Source organism: Myotis davidii, unplaced genomic scaffold (assembly GCF_000327345.1).
Source record: "Myotis davidii unplaced genomic scaffold, ASM32734v1 scaffold147, whole genome shotgun sequence".
In the NCBI taxonomy this organism is placed as follows: domain Eukaryota; kingdom Metazoa; phylum Chordata; class Mammalia; order Chiroptera; family Vespertilionidae; genus Myotis; species Myotis davidii.
Window position 1 is genome coordinate 8,473,891 of NW_006383010.1, and position 13,619 is coordinate 8,487,509.

The 13,619-nt window shown below is 34.4% G+C and overlaps 1 protein-coding gene across 1 annotated transcript in view; it reads right to left on the reverse strand.

Annotated features, from left to right (window-relative positions):
- Window positions 1-7,939: 7,939 nt before the first annotated feature.
- The window catches only part of TMEM244 (transmembrane protein 244), a 21,033-nt gene continuing 15,353 nt past the window's right edge, over window positions 7,940-13,619 (reverse strand). The window contains 1 exon segment of the mRNA XM_015557846.1: window positions 7,940-8,274. Within this exon segment, the coding sequence (XP_015413332.1) occupies window positions 8,246-8,274 (29 nt within the window). The 3' untranslated portion in view covers window positions 7,940-8,245.

Sequence of the window (13,619 nt, forward strand, 5' to 3'; positions counted from 1 at the left end):
AGCAGGAAATCAGACAGATTGCTGCATCATAACAGAAAAGCATGGTTTCTGGTATATCAGAGACCCAGGTAATCAAGCTCTTAGCACTATGGAGGAGCTACACTAGTCAGCATGTCTGGCCCCAAACACTCTGTGTGACTGATTAGCGTACCTCTGGGTCATGCCATAGGGACAGGATTTCCAATCATCATCTTCTTGGACTTGGGCAAGAAAGGCTTCTGCCTGGGGCTTGCCCTTCCTCAGGCCTGGCATATCACAAAATTCATGGGCACTTCAGTCACTTAGGATCCATGCAGCCCTCCGTGCTGAGGTGTCAGAACCCGTAATCCTAAGCATGTGCTTAGGGAGTAACCTTTTCACCCCTGGAAAACACTTTACATCTCTTTTCCTATATCTTCTCGACACATGCTGGCCACCACTGAATGTCATCACGGTTTGTGGGTTGTTGCTGACACTGCTTCGGAGTGCAGCGAGGATTCTGAATAGAAAAGGCAAATTAACCAACTTGTTAAATCCTTCCTCTCAGATAAGGTTATTGCAGTTGCCTCTTACGTAATGAAGTGGTATTAAGCATCCATGCTCTTGCTTTCCTAGTCTACATTCATTGTTGCATGGTACCTCGGGAGCATTTTGCAGTATTAAACAGTTTGTATTACTCTTACATTTGTTTGTGTATATAAACATACCTACATATATATAAGTATAGATATAACATGAGTAAAGCCTAATCTAAATTTTTAAAAAAATGACTAAATGGATATTAAATGTTAAAATTGCAAATAATTTTGTTTTCGTGGAAGTATTTAATAAAATTGTATTAATTCTTCCCAAAGTAAATAATTTTAGATTCATTTATATAATTTACTTTAAAATTGGTATTAATCATTATATTTTGTTTTGTATTTTTATGCATCTTTAAATATTTTAGAACATAACATTTTTGAAAACATATAAACAATTTTAATTTGGATTTTTAATGAAAATACGGTCAAACTGAATTCACTTTGAACATAATTACATTTTATTTCTTTTTTAAAAAATATTTTTTTATTGATTTCAATGAAGAAGGGAGAAAGGGAAACACCAATGATGAGAGAGAATCATTGATTGGCTGCCTCCTGCACGCCCCACACTGGGGATTGAGTGCTGTAACCAGAAACTGAACCATGATTTCCTGGTTCATAGGTCAATGCTCAACCACTGAGCCACGCAGGTTGGGTGCATTTTATTTCTTAATCTTTTAGGTTAGTGAGAATGTGTTCATGTTGAGATCATACTAGAAATAGAAAATACAAAAGTAGAGTTCAAGGCGAACACCTGAGAAGCATAAAGAAATAGAAAATGTTTAGAGGCAGCTTGCTTAAGATTTTAAAAACTGGAAACAATAAAAGTGGGATTTATATTGAATGTGACCCACATAAAATTTGCAAATAGGACATTATAAATTCTTTTTTTTAAATTTTGTTTTATTGCTTAAAGTATTACAAAGAGTATCACATATGTCTCCTTTTTCCCCCCCTTGACCTTCTCCCGGTCTCTCCTACCCGCCAGTGTCTTGCGTCCATTGGTTATGCTTATATGCATGCATACAAGTCCTTCGGTTGATCTCTTCCCCACCCACCCCCAATGCTTATTGTAAATTGTGCTGCTAGGAACATACGGGTGCATATATCTTTTCTGATTGGTGTTTCTGTTTCGGGGGGGATATATTCCTAGAAGTGAGATTACTGGGTCAAATGGGAGTTCCATTTTTAATTTTTGAGGAAACTCCATACTGTTTTCCACAGTGGCAGTACCAGTCTGCATTCCCACCAGCAGTGCACAAGTGTTCCTTTTTCTCCACATCCTCTCCAGCACTTGTCATTTGTTGATTTGTTGATGATAGCCATTCTGACAGGTGTGAGATATATAAATTCTTTATTAAATGCAGATTTATTTACTGATCAAAACAATGAAAATGAACTAATGTTATTTTTATTAGATCTACAATTTGAACAAATAAAATAAAATCTAAGAAATTTTTATAAATGGAGATTTAAGAAATTATTGTAAGAGATGGTGAAAGTCACTTTATAAGTTATAGAAATTTATAAGATGAAAATGAAATATTTCATAAATTTCTCTTTAATAATGTTTAAATTTTGTAAAATTTTTAATTCCCACATATACATGTTGCAAATTGTGTTAACAATTTCATTTGCTATTCTTCACCTGGTCATGTTCTCCAAATGTAAATTTATTAAAAATAGTCTAAAAATTACAGTGACTTGATTTGGCATTACTGTAAATAGAATAAAAATTATGAGAAAATTTTTTATTTTTAACAACAGAATTATTTTCTTTCCTGAAATGAAAACAAAATAAATAAATTGTATGGAATAATTATATAATAATTCATGAATTATGGACTCTTTACTTTATTACTCACTCAAACATCACTAGCAATCACCAAAGCATTCGAACTTGTGAAATAATAATAAAATTATATTTTCTTAAAATCTTTCCTTTCTGTTATATTTGACATAATCATGTTTAACATATTTTTAAAAATATTTATTGTTTTTAAAATATTTATTGTTATCAAGGTAGGGGATGAACATATTTTATTTAACTGTTTGATAGCTTGATTATAATGTTTACATTTACTGATCAAAACAATGTTTAGTAGTTATCAATGGACTAGTTGTTAAATCAACCAAATAACCTGACCACATGTGGATTCATTAATTTAACCAAAGGATCCTGGAGAACTAACTGATAACCAATCTAACTACCACACAGGGATCATTTGAAAAGCAACAATGCAAGGCATTTAACCTAAGAGATTCAACCAGGGTAAAATAAATCAGGAAAAAAAGGATGTGTGTAAGACGATCCCTAAATCACTGTTTCATGTCAGAACCTTCATGAAACATTGACTAGAGTGGATAGGATGAGTAATTTTCACCCAAAAAAGGTTTGTGCAAATTATTTCTAGTTTCAATCAAATCTGGAGTGGCAACGAGTTGCTTATTTATATTTGTTATTATTTTCCCTAAAAAAATGAGTAGTGCTGGTACAAGGAAGCAATTGTAATAAAGCATTTTAGATATGACTTAGTGGTATCATCTTCTCATTGAAAAATACCCCAACTTCATCCTATCTGTAATAGAAATAGGTTATTTATTTAGTCCATACAATGGAAAAAAATTACAGCTGTCAGAAATGATATCCTGGACTACTTTTATAAAGCATTTTCTTAAAGCTGTAAATCACCAGTGCTCGCACAATCTCGTAAATTTTCTCCTCGTTCCTACTCCATTCTCCCTGTTTACATTTCCCCTCCTGTATTTCTTCCTGTATTTCATTTTATTGTCCTCCTTATAAGTGTTTTTACACACTGTCATTTTGAGTAATGCTTCTCCTCATTAAATTTTTTTTTTTCCATATTTTGAACCTATTAAGCTTCAAAAATTTGGGGCCTTTATGATATCGGAATTTCTGTTTGGATTTACAACATGTTAAGAAAAAGAATACTTCTAGTTTTGACATTTGAGAAAGTTTTTACTGGTATTAAAACATATGTGATCATCTTTATTAGGGTTTTTTACTTTAGCATGAAAAATAGAAGCAAGAAAAGGCAAATAGTAGTTGGGAGCACTAAGGTAAAATAGATCTGAATTTAATCTGAACTCCTCCTTTACCAGCTGTGTGACATTGAACAGCTGGCTTAACCTTCATGAGCCTGAATTTCTCATCTGCCAAGAGGGTATAATAATGTTCCTATCTCATCGAGATGTGAGAATTAAACAAAATTATCTGTGTAAAGTGCTTAGAATTGTGTTAGACATATAGACATTATTATTGATTCCGCTGTGACTATAATTATTATTTATTACTCTTAACTGCCTCTGACCTTCTTTTATACAACAAAAGTTATACATACCCACAGTGGAAAATGTAGATGGTAGAAAAGCATAAAATAAAGTCTTCTTTTCTACCCTTTGCATCCCTCTCTATTAATAGTTTATCATGTGTCCTGTTCAAAAATTAGTTTGGGAACCAGCACATATATATTCTGAAACTACAAATAGGTATTAGACTTTGTAGCCTGTCTTGAACTTGTGTCACAAAAGAATTTGTCTTGAATGTCTTTCTCTATACACACCTATACATCACCCTTGTTTTTTTATAATAACTGTGTCATGTTCTCTTGAATAAATGCTATAAGTCATATAAATCACCTTTTGTAGTTTTTGTCTTTCCAATTACATCTGTAAGGAAAAGTCCTAGCAGTAGAATTTCTGAATTAAAGTATATGTGTTTTCAACTTTGATATGTTTTGCCAAATTACCCTTTCTGAAAGTTTATACTAATCTACTTTAATGGTATTTTGTGCATTTGGATATGGTCCTGAAAACATGTATATAAATAAATAAAAATAGATATTTTTATTAAATTAACCAGGTCTGTGATTTATATTTTAGTACAGTCCATGACACTTCTGGATAATTTTTGAAAAATGTGGATTTTCATCTTTCTGACAATGTGCAGTCAAGAAAATGCACATGTTCACATATGTGTAGAGCAGTGATTCTCAACCTTCCTAATGCCGCGACCCTTTAATATAGTTCCTCATGTTGTGGTGACCCCAACCATAAAATTATTTTTGTTGCTACTTCATAACTGTAATTTTGCTACAGTTATGAATCGTAATGTAAATATCTGATATGCAGGATGTATTTTCATTGTTACAAATTGAACATAATTAAAGCATAGTGATTAATCACAAAAACAATATGTAATTAGATATGTGTTTTCCGATGGTCTTAGGTGACCCCTGTGATAGGGTCGTTCGACCCCCAAAGGGGTCGCGACCCACAGGTTGAGAACCACTGGTTTAGAGGAAGCCCCTCTTTGGGAGGCTGAACAATGGTCCCCAAAGATGCCCACATGATTTTATATTTTTATTTATTGATTTGAGAGAGAGAGAAAAAAAAACATTGATTTGTTGTTCCACTTATTTATGCATTCATTGGTTGATTCTTGTGTGTTCTGACTGGGGATTGAACTCACAATGTTGGTATAGTGAGATCATGCTTTAACCAACAAAACTACCCCATCAGGGCCTCATCCTTGATTTTAGCCCAGGGAGATTTCTCAGACTTCAGACCTCCAGAACCAACATAATGAATTTGTGTTGTTATAAGCCACCACATTTATGATAATTGGTTACAGCAGAAGTAGGAAACTAATACGCCATTCACGTAGCCCCGAATAGGGTTCAATTATGTGCACACATGCCCTGTATTGTACTATATGAGAGCATAGCTTTAGAAAACAAACCAAAAAATAATTTCATACACAAAGCAGTTAAACTGACCTGGCTGCCCCATCTCTCCTGAGTGGGGACTAGAATGAAGAAAACTCTAAAAGACACAGCCAAGGTAAATAGTGCATAACACTTGGAAAAAGGGTAGCTTTGTTTTCCTATATTAAAAATGTGAAATATGCCCAGCCAGCATGGCTCAGTGGTTGAGTGTTGACCTATGAACCAGGAGGTCATGGTTCAATTCCCAGTCAGGGCACATGCCTGGGTTGTGGGTTCGATTCCCTGTGTGGGGCAAGCAGGAGGCAGCCAATCAGTGATTCTCTCTCCCTCTCCCTTTCCTCTCTGAAATAAATACAAATATATATTTTTAAAATGTGAAATATTCAAACTTTTACATTTTTTATTAAGCCTTTTTCTGTAGTAAAAATTTTCTTTTGATGAATTACATTCCTCCATATGAGCCAAAATGTATTTCCTCTCTTTTCTGATATTTTTACCACAGCTATATCTCTGGATGCTTTTGTTATAGATTTATTTACCAAGCACTTCAAGTTTTTAAAGTCTGTGGAACAACAACCTTAGAAAGTGACTTTGTTTTTTTTTAGGATGTTTGTCATAAAACTTTCTATCTCACAGTATATATGTTGTCACTTCTATATGCTAATCTCTATATCTCTAGAGTGGTACCAGACAGCTTTTCAACTTATCAATTCAACTGCTAAGATAAATCAATTGAACAAAACCCATCAAATTTTAGATAGGAGTCTAATATTTAGACTGCAGATATAACAATAGTCCAAATATATATAGAGAGAGAGACTAGATGCCCGGTGTATGGATTCATGCACTGGTGGGGTCCCTCGGCTTGGCCTGTGGCTATCGGGCTGAAACCAGCTCTCCGACATCCCCTGAGGGATCCTGGATTTCGAGAGTGTGGTTCTCAGGTGACGCACCCCAGAATCGGGCTCCCTACTCTCTGGTTCCAGGTGTATCACTTGAGAACCACAGCTGCCAAGTCACCGTAGCTCGGCAGCCCCTGCATTGAGCATCTGCCTTCTGGTGGTCAGTGTGTGACATAGCTACTGGTCGGATGGTCGGATGATTGCTTTGGCTTTTATATATATATATATAGATTGGGATCACTATCAGCAAAAATAAAGATACTGTTCATTCATTTGGAAAATATTTAAAGTAAACATTAAAGGGAAATGTAAATTGATTTACATTACAATATAACAAGGTATAATAACTTTAAAGCATACTTAGGAAAAGGTTATGTGGACATAAAAGTATTATCTTTTTAAAAATATGCAAAATATGCATCAAAATAGCAGATAGGAGTCTACCAACTTATGATTCTATGTGAGACACTAGAAAAGAAAATTAAATGGACTTGATGCTTGGCCTTTGAGACGTTTATATATACTTTCAGGCAGTAAAAAACTAAAGTGAGTATTTATTTGATATGTCTGATACACACTATTTTTAAGCTAAAATATGCAACCTAACTGTATTTTTAAGTGGTGTCATCAAATAGATAATGATCATCACTTTAATTAGTAAAAAAAGAAAACACAGATTATTTTTGTGATCAGGACACAAAAATAAAGAGAAGAATTAACACAGTAATAATTACCTGAGCAGATGGATTCCTAATCCTGAAAATAAACATGCTAATTAAGCTACATATAATGTGAGGAGATATTAAGGTCTTCTGAGTCTGGAGAGATTCTTATTCTAATTTGCCAGTGCAACTTAATTCTCATTATATACTTAATCAACCAAATCTTTTTTTAGTTATCATTTATTGAGGCAGTTTTAGTGTTTCTGTACATTTCTTCCATGTGTGAGCTTCCATAGGGACAGACTTTGTCATCAGTGTATTTGTGATCTGTTCAATATTTGCATTTTTCATAGAGTAGAATTGAGTTTTGTTTTATCTCTAACAAGACACGTATTTTCTGAGTGCTATCAATGGGTGTTAATTGGGGAATGAAAGATCATAATGCTGACCTTTTAGAGCTACTTTATGTTGCCTTCTTTTGGAAGATGAAAATAATCTTTATGAGTAATTGGAATTTGTCGTTCTTGGACTGATATAGATGAGTTACATATTTTGATACATCTAGGACCAAACATTTTGGAGGAAATTAACAGAAAGAATGAGGATAATGATGGAAGACAAACATTTGTGTGAATAAGTAAATGTGAGAAAGAAGCAAGGGAGACAGTCATGATTTTCATACTTACATATACATGAGAAGCTTAAATTACCTCATCAGTAACTGATTAACACAAAGTCATCTTTGGAATGTCACTGGTAATATATATAATTAGCATGACATTTCTTAGTAGTTATCTTTATGAAAAAAATAGATTTTAGGGTTAAAAGAGTCATCTAGGAAAAACATTCTAGAGCTGCTTTTGTTTAATTTCTAAATGTTTTCCAAAATGTTTGTGTGTGGGAGTGTGCGCATATGCCTGCCTGTGTATTTGTGTGTGACGGGGCGAGGGGGCTGGAGGGGAGCATGTGGGGGAATGCGTGTTGCTTTTCTGTCCTTTTCCCCATGCTTATATTTTAGTTGTAACCATGGTATGCACATCTATTGTATCTGGAGATAGTTAAACTATATTAAAAAGTGGTAAATACTTAAGATACATATAAATTTAACTCACCTCAGTTGTAATTCCAATCCAACAAACATTTATTGAAAACAATGATATGAAAAACATAGAATTGGCAGTACAGAGCTATACAACCTAAAAACACCTGTGGTCCCAAGCACTTAGATCTTGCTACTCAAAGTAGCAACATGAACCAGCAACACAGGCATTTTGCAGGAATTGCTAGACTCATAGGCTCCACACATCTCTTCTAAACCAAAATCAGTATTGTACCAAGATCTCCAGGTGATTCAAATGCACATTAAATTTTCAGAAGCACTGTGTTAGAAGATCAGCATCTAAGGAAAGAAATAGACACTGTGTTTTTTTTTTAAAAGGCAGTAATTTCATAAGTAATGCTCTAACATAGAAACAAATACTGTGGGATAATAATAGAATCTAATTTGGCTACAGGGATTTGCTATAGTTTTGAATCTTCCTTCTCCTGTGTTATATTTTCCATATGATACATTAGCATCTTCTAAAGTGTGGTCAAATATGTTTGAGAAATCATGATTAAGGTACTGCTTAGAGAGGACTCATTCACAATATAAAGATTTTGAGAAGTCCTGAAATAATAAGTCTGTTTCACATAAACCCAGGATTCCACAAATATACTTAAAAATGCAACTTTTGACTACTTTTGTAGCTCAGTGGTTGAGCTTCAACCCATGAACTAGGAGGTCATGGTTTGATTCCCTGTCAGGTGGATGTGCAGGTTGCAGCCGGTCAATGATTCTCTTTCATCATTGATGTTTCTATCTCTGTCTCCCTCTCTGAAATCAATTAAAAAAATTTAAAAACTATTGCAACTTTTATTTTCTTTGCATGGCACTATTAACATCTTTCAGAACTAATATTCTTCAGAATACACTTTGAGAAACACTGCATTTATGAGTTTGCAACATTTTGCTCATAAATTCTTTACTAGAATTCTTCTGCTCTCTATGAACTTCTCTTTTTTCTTTTCATAGTTATAAAGTATCTTGAATAAATTCAACTTTGAATATAGGTATGAGCAAATAATACATTTTAGCTCTAACACAATGTATATAATAATACAGAAAGTCTGAGGCAAATTAATTCAGCTGTTCTGTTAAAAATCATCCAGGTATGGATAGATAAAGTTGTCTTTGAACAAACTATGCTAAAATCTGGCCTCCCTATAACATTGAAATTAAGCCGGATCCTGCAAGTAACGAAAGGGAAGTTTTGGTTAACTACCAATAATGAATAATTCATTGGGGAGATTATGAATAAGAGCAATTGTCATGACTAAGAGAATGTGCCTGAAACTGACATAGCATTTGAAATAGAATAGTTTATAGATTCAGCTAAGGGAGGGTAGGTATATATTCTGGGCTAGTAAAATGTTGAAATTCAAAACTACCTTCAGGGAATAATAGGTGCGTGGTTCTGTCAGAATCATAGTAAGGAACTCTTAAAACTCAGAAATTCAAAGGCAATGAAGTCAAAGCACATGCCAGCGAATTCACAATTCTCAATTCTTCTTTTAGCTCTTCAGACCTACCTTTTGTTTGTGTTGTTGACATTTAAAAATATTTCATAAGGTATTTTCTCTCTAATTATAAAAGGAAAACATGCTACTAACTTGGAAAATATGTTTGTGTTTTTTCCAATTTTTTTTCATTATATAAATGTATTTGTTGAAATAACTGAACTCCAAATACAACTGTTGGATTTGCACTGAGTTATCACTACAATTCATGTTTTAATTAGAATGTCAAGGTATAACAATTGACATTGTTTCAAACAGTAAACTATTGTTCAATTTTAAATGGTCAGTTGTACCAGAGCTCAACAATGAACTGTGAACTGCATTTTTCTCTGGGAAGCCCCAAATCAATAATGATAAGTCTGTTTCCAAAACCCACTGCAGACATTCTTGAAACCCTGGTCAAGGCTTAATAGATGCACAATGACACGTTAATTAAAAATGAAAAAAGAAAGTCATTAAACTTTGATTGGCTAAGGAGAAAAAACTCACCTAGGGCTAACACAAGACTACTGAGAAAAAAAAATACACATATATACAAAAAACCCAGCAGCAAACAAAATGAACACTTTCATATTCACACATAAATAGACAACATTCCCACTGGACAACTCTTGAAAACAAATAGCAGACATCCTTAGTCAACATTTTTTCTTATACAGAAAAGCAAATATCAGTAGTTTTACCACAGATGAGTGATGGCAACGGTAGCCATTTAGTCAAGTTCAGCCCTAATCCTACAAACCAGAGGAAAGAAATCATCAAAGCACCTTTCAATAGCTTAAGAAAGATTTTATGTAATGCTTTTGATCAGATGCTGGCTTGTTTTGTGTATGTCAAACAAAATTAAAAGCATAAGTTACCATCGCTATCACAGCTTAAAAGAACCAAGAAAAGTTGCAACATAAAAGCAAGAAAACTAACAAATGCCGCCTTTGTATAAAAGTAGAACAAGACAAAATAAAAACCAAAAAAAAACCTTATCATGATAGCAGGGGAAAAAGTGGGTCTTTGATTCAAACCATAATATTTTTAAGGCATGTTAGAAAAACTTCCCCTTATCTAGTTGCTAGTGTGATGAGGGCATAAAATAAATAGCAACACAAGGTCATCAATTTTTCTCTGTAGCCGCTATTATTTCATGTGCCAACAACCTTAATCTTCCTGTTCTTAAGCTTTTTATTAACATCTCAACAAGCACATTCACTCAAGCTGAGCTATATTCATACCCGATGAAATACCAATAGTAAGAGCACACAAGGGCTTCCTGTTTCTGTATATTGCCATTGATGCTTTGTCACTAAATATGTAGGAAACACTGGGATCAAGCCACCAAGCCAGTTATTCTTAACATCTTTACAGTAAAAGCCCACTTTATTGTCTGACACAAACACTTACAATGAAAACCCCAATTTTTAGGTAATTTTTTCCACCTTACATTTTGCCATGCCTTTCATATTATTAAACTTACTTTTTTTTGTCTGCATAGCAATCCATTATGTAATGTAGAATCTTTTTTTAAAAAATATTTTTATTGATTTCAGAGAGGAAGGGGGAGAGAGAGAGAGAGAGAGAGCAACATCAATGATGAAAGAGAATCATTGATCGGCTGCCTCCTGTACGCCCCCTTCTGGGGATTGAGCTTGCAACCTGGGCATGTGCCCTTGACCAGAAGTGAACCTGGGACTCTTCAGTCTACGAAGGCCAGTGCTCTATCCACTGAATCACACCAGCTAAGGCTGTCATGTAGAATCTTTGCAGATGTTTCTAATATATGTAATCTTAGTTGTCATAAATTACATGTCATTAATTATATGGAATTCTAAAAAAAAAATCATTCTGAGAAGTTAGAGGCTTCAAAACTCAACTAATTCACTAACAAATATTTCTATTTCACTAGATAAATCGTACTTCTTGAACAAGTCTTTCATTTCTCTACACATTGAGTCAAATCAACTGTTACACAATGAAATTTGTTTCGATAAGATTGGTTAGAATTTCTTGTCCTATAAACAAGGTGCTTCGTAACTGGGTTTTTTTAAATACCTATATTGAAAAATGCAAACATTCACCATTCAAAGACTTTCTAAAAAATTCTTTGTTGTTCAAAGTTTTATATATGTCTTCTTTTCCCCCATTGACCTCTCCCTACCTGCTCCTGCCCCACAGCTCATGCCTTCCACCCCTATATTGTCTGTGTCCATTGGTCTGCTCATATGTACAGATACAAGTCCTTTAGTTGATTCATTCCGCGCCCCCTCCTCACCCCCTGCCTTCCCTCCATAATTCAAAGACTTTTGACAACCCTGGCCTAGTTTTACCCCCACACCTGTTTTCTCATCAGTGAGAAGTTACTATCTGCCTTTTTTCTACCCTTTAAGCTTGATGCCACTTTACTAAACACTTGGAGGGCTACCAATGATGTATAACAAACATGTAAATACTTCAAAAGAAAAAGATTTTTTTGATACACTATATTCTGCAGCATGATTTCTCAATATAGGCAATTATCTCTGACTTGGGTCAAATTCTTAGGAAGAATGAACACCTAGAATTCCACATACCTGAGCTATTTAGTGGTATGAACATGGCCCAATGATTCCAGTTTGTTTTAAAAGATTGATCCAGCCTTACATAAACCCATTGTTCCTTTTATGGCAGTAAGAGTAAGACATCATTGAAGGTAAAGGGCCCTGAGGTAAAAGCCCTTAGTGAATCAGAAGCCTGAACGGCCCACACAACTTCCTCACACAAAGACATTCAAGTGTGAGACCAAGAGCTAGAATTTTCAAGATGGTTAGTCACTAGTCTCTTATATCTAAATTTTTAACTAAAGGAAAAACAAAAAGATTACCTCAGACATCATTTGACAACTATCCTCTGAGTAATCCAACCCTGGTTATTGAAACTAAAATAGTCACCCAACTATTTTAACAAATTCTATTGGCCATTCCATTATGCACAAGTTGACTCTCTTTCATATCAAGATGACAATTGTTATGTGACTTAGCTGGCTAGGGCTCAGTAAATTTTGTGGTGTTAATAAAATCCAAAAAAGATAAGTTCTTGTTTTTCATAAAGAAAAGATCATTTCCACTTACACTTATAGCATGTGTGGTTGTTTGTTTGTTTGTTTAAATTTATTAAAAATTAATATCTTTGAGCTCTAGCCAGTTTGGCTCAGTGAATAGAGCATTGACCCGCAGACCAAAAGGTCCGGGGTTCAATTCCAGACAAGGGCACATACTTCAGTTGCAGCCTCCTCCTCGGCCTGGGCCCTGGTCAGGGCACATGCAGGAGTCAACCATTGATGTATTTCTCTCACGTCTATATTTCTCTCTGTCTTTCCCTCTCTCTTCCACCAATGGAAAAATATCCTTGGGTGAGGATTAAAAAGAAAAAAAAAGATACAAAAATTTATATCTTTGAAAGATTTATACAAAATAAAATATGAGTACTTTGTACACATGTTTTCTGTATGTGCTTAACAATATTGGAGGAAAGTATACATCTAAGACTTGGATATGCAAGGTAAGTGGAGAATTAAATGCCTGTGAAGAGATTAGTAGGTAATATTAGTAATCCTGGTACCATAAACAGAAACTCAACTTTAGGGAAGTGCATAGGGTAAAGTGCTGCATTTCCATTTTTCATCACTAAGAATAAAACTAGTTAGATAAAAAATTATTGCCAAATTTACTGAAAAGAAGATATCTAAAAATATTTTGTGGTCTTAACTCAGAGAAAAAGCTTTAGAAAATTCCACTTTCATTTGGTTAATGTTCTGACTAGATATATAATTGACAAATTCAGATGTGCAATTTGTGGGCAGAGAAAAAGAGATAAAATTATACAGTTTCTCTTATTCTTGAACTAATAAAAAGACAGTACTGCTATTCATATGGAAAGAGAACTAAAAAGTTATGTCACCAAATATATCCAGTGTTTTGTCCCCTGTAATTTTAGAATGATAAAGCCCATGACCAGTCTTCTGGTCCAGTGACCTGACCCACGTAAACAATGTTTCATGGCCCAATTTATAGATAAATGTATATTTATTAGAGGGTCCCTAGCGGCTGCCGGCCGCCAGTCAGGTATCCTTCCCCCCTCCCCCCCCAGCTGCCTGCC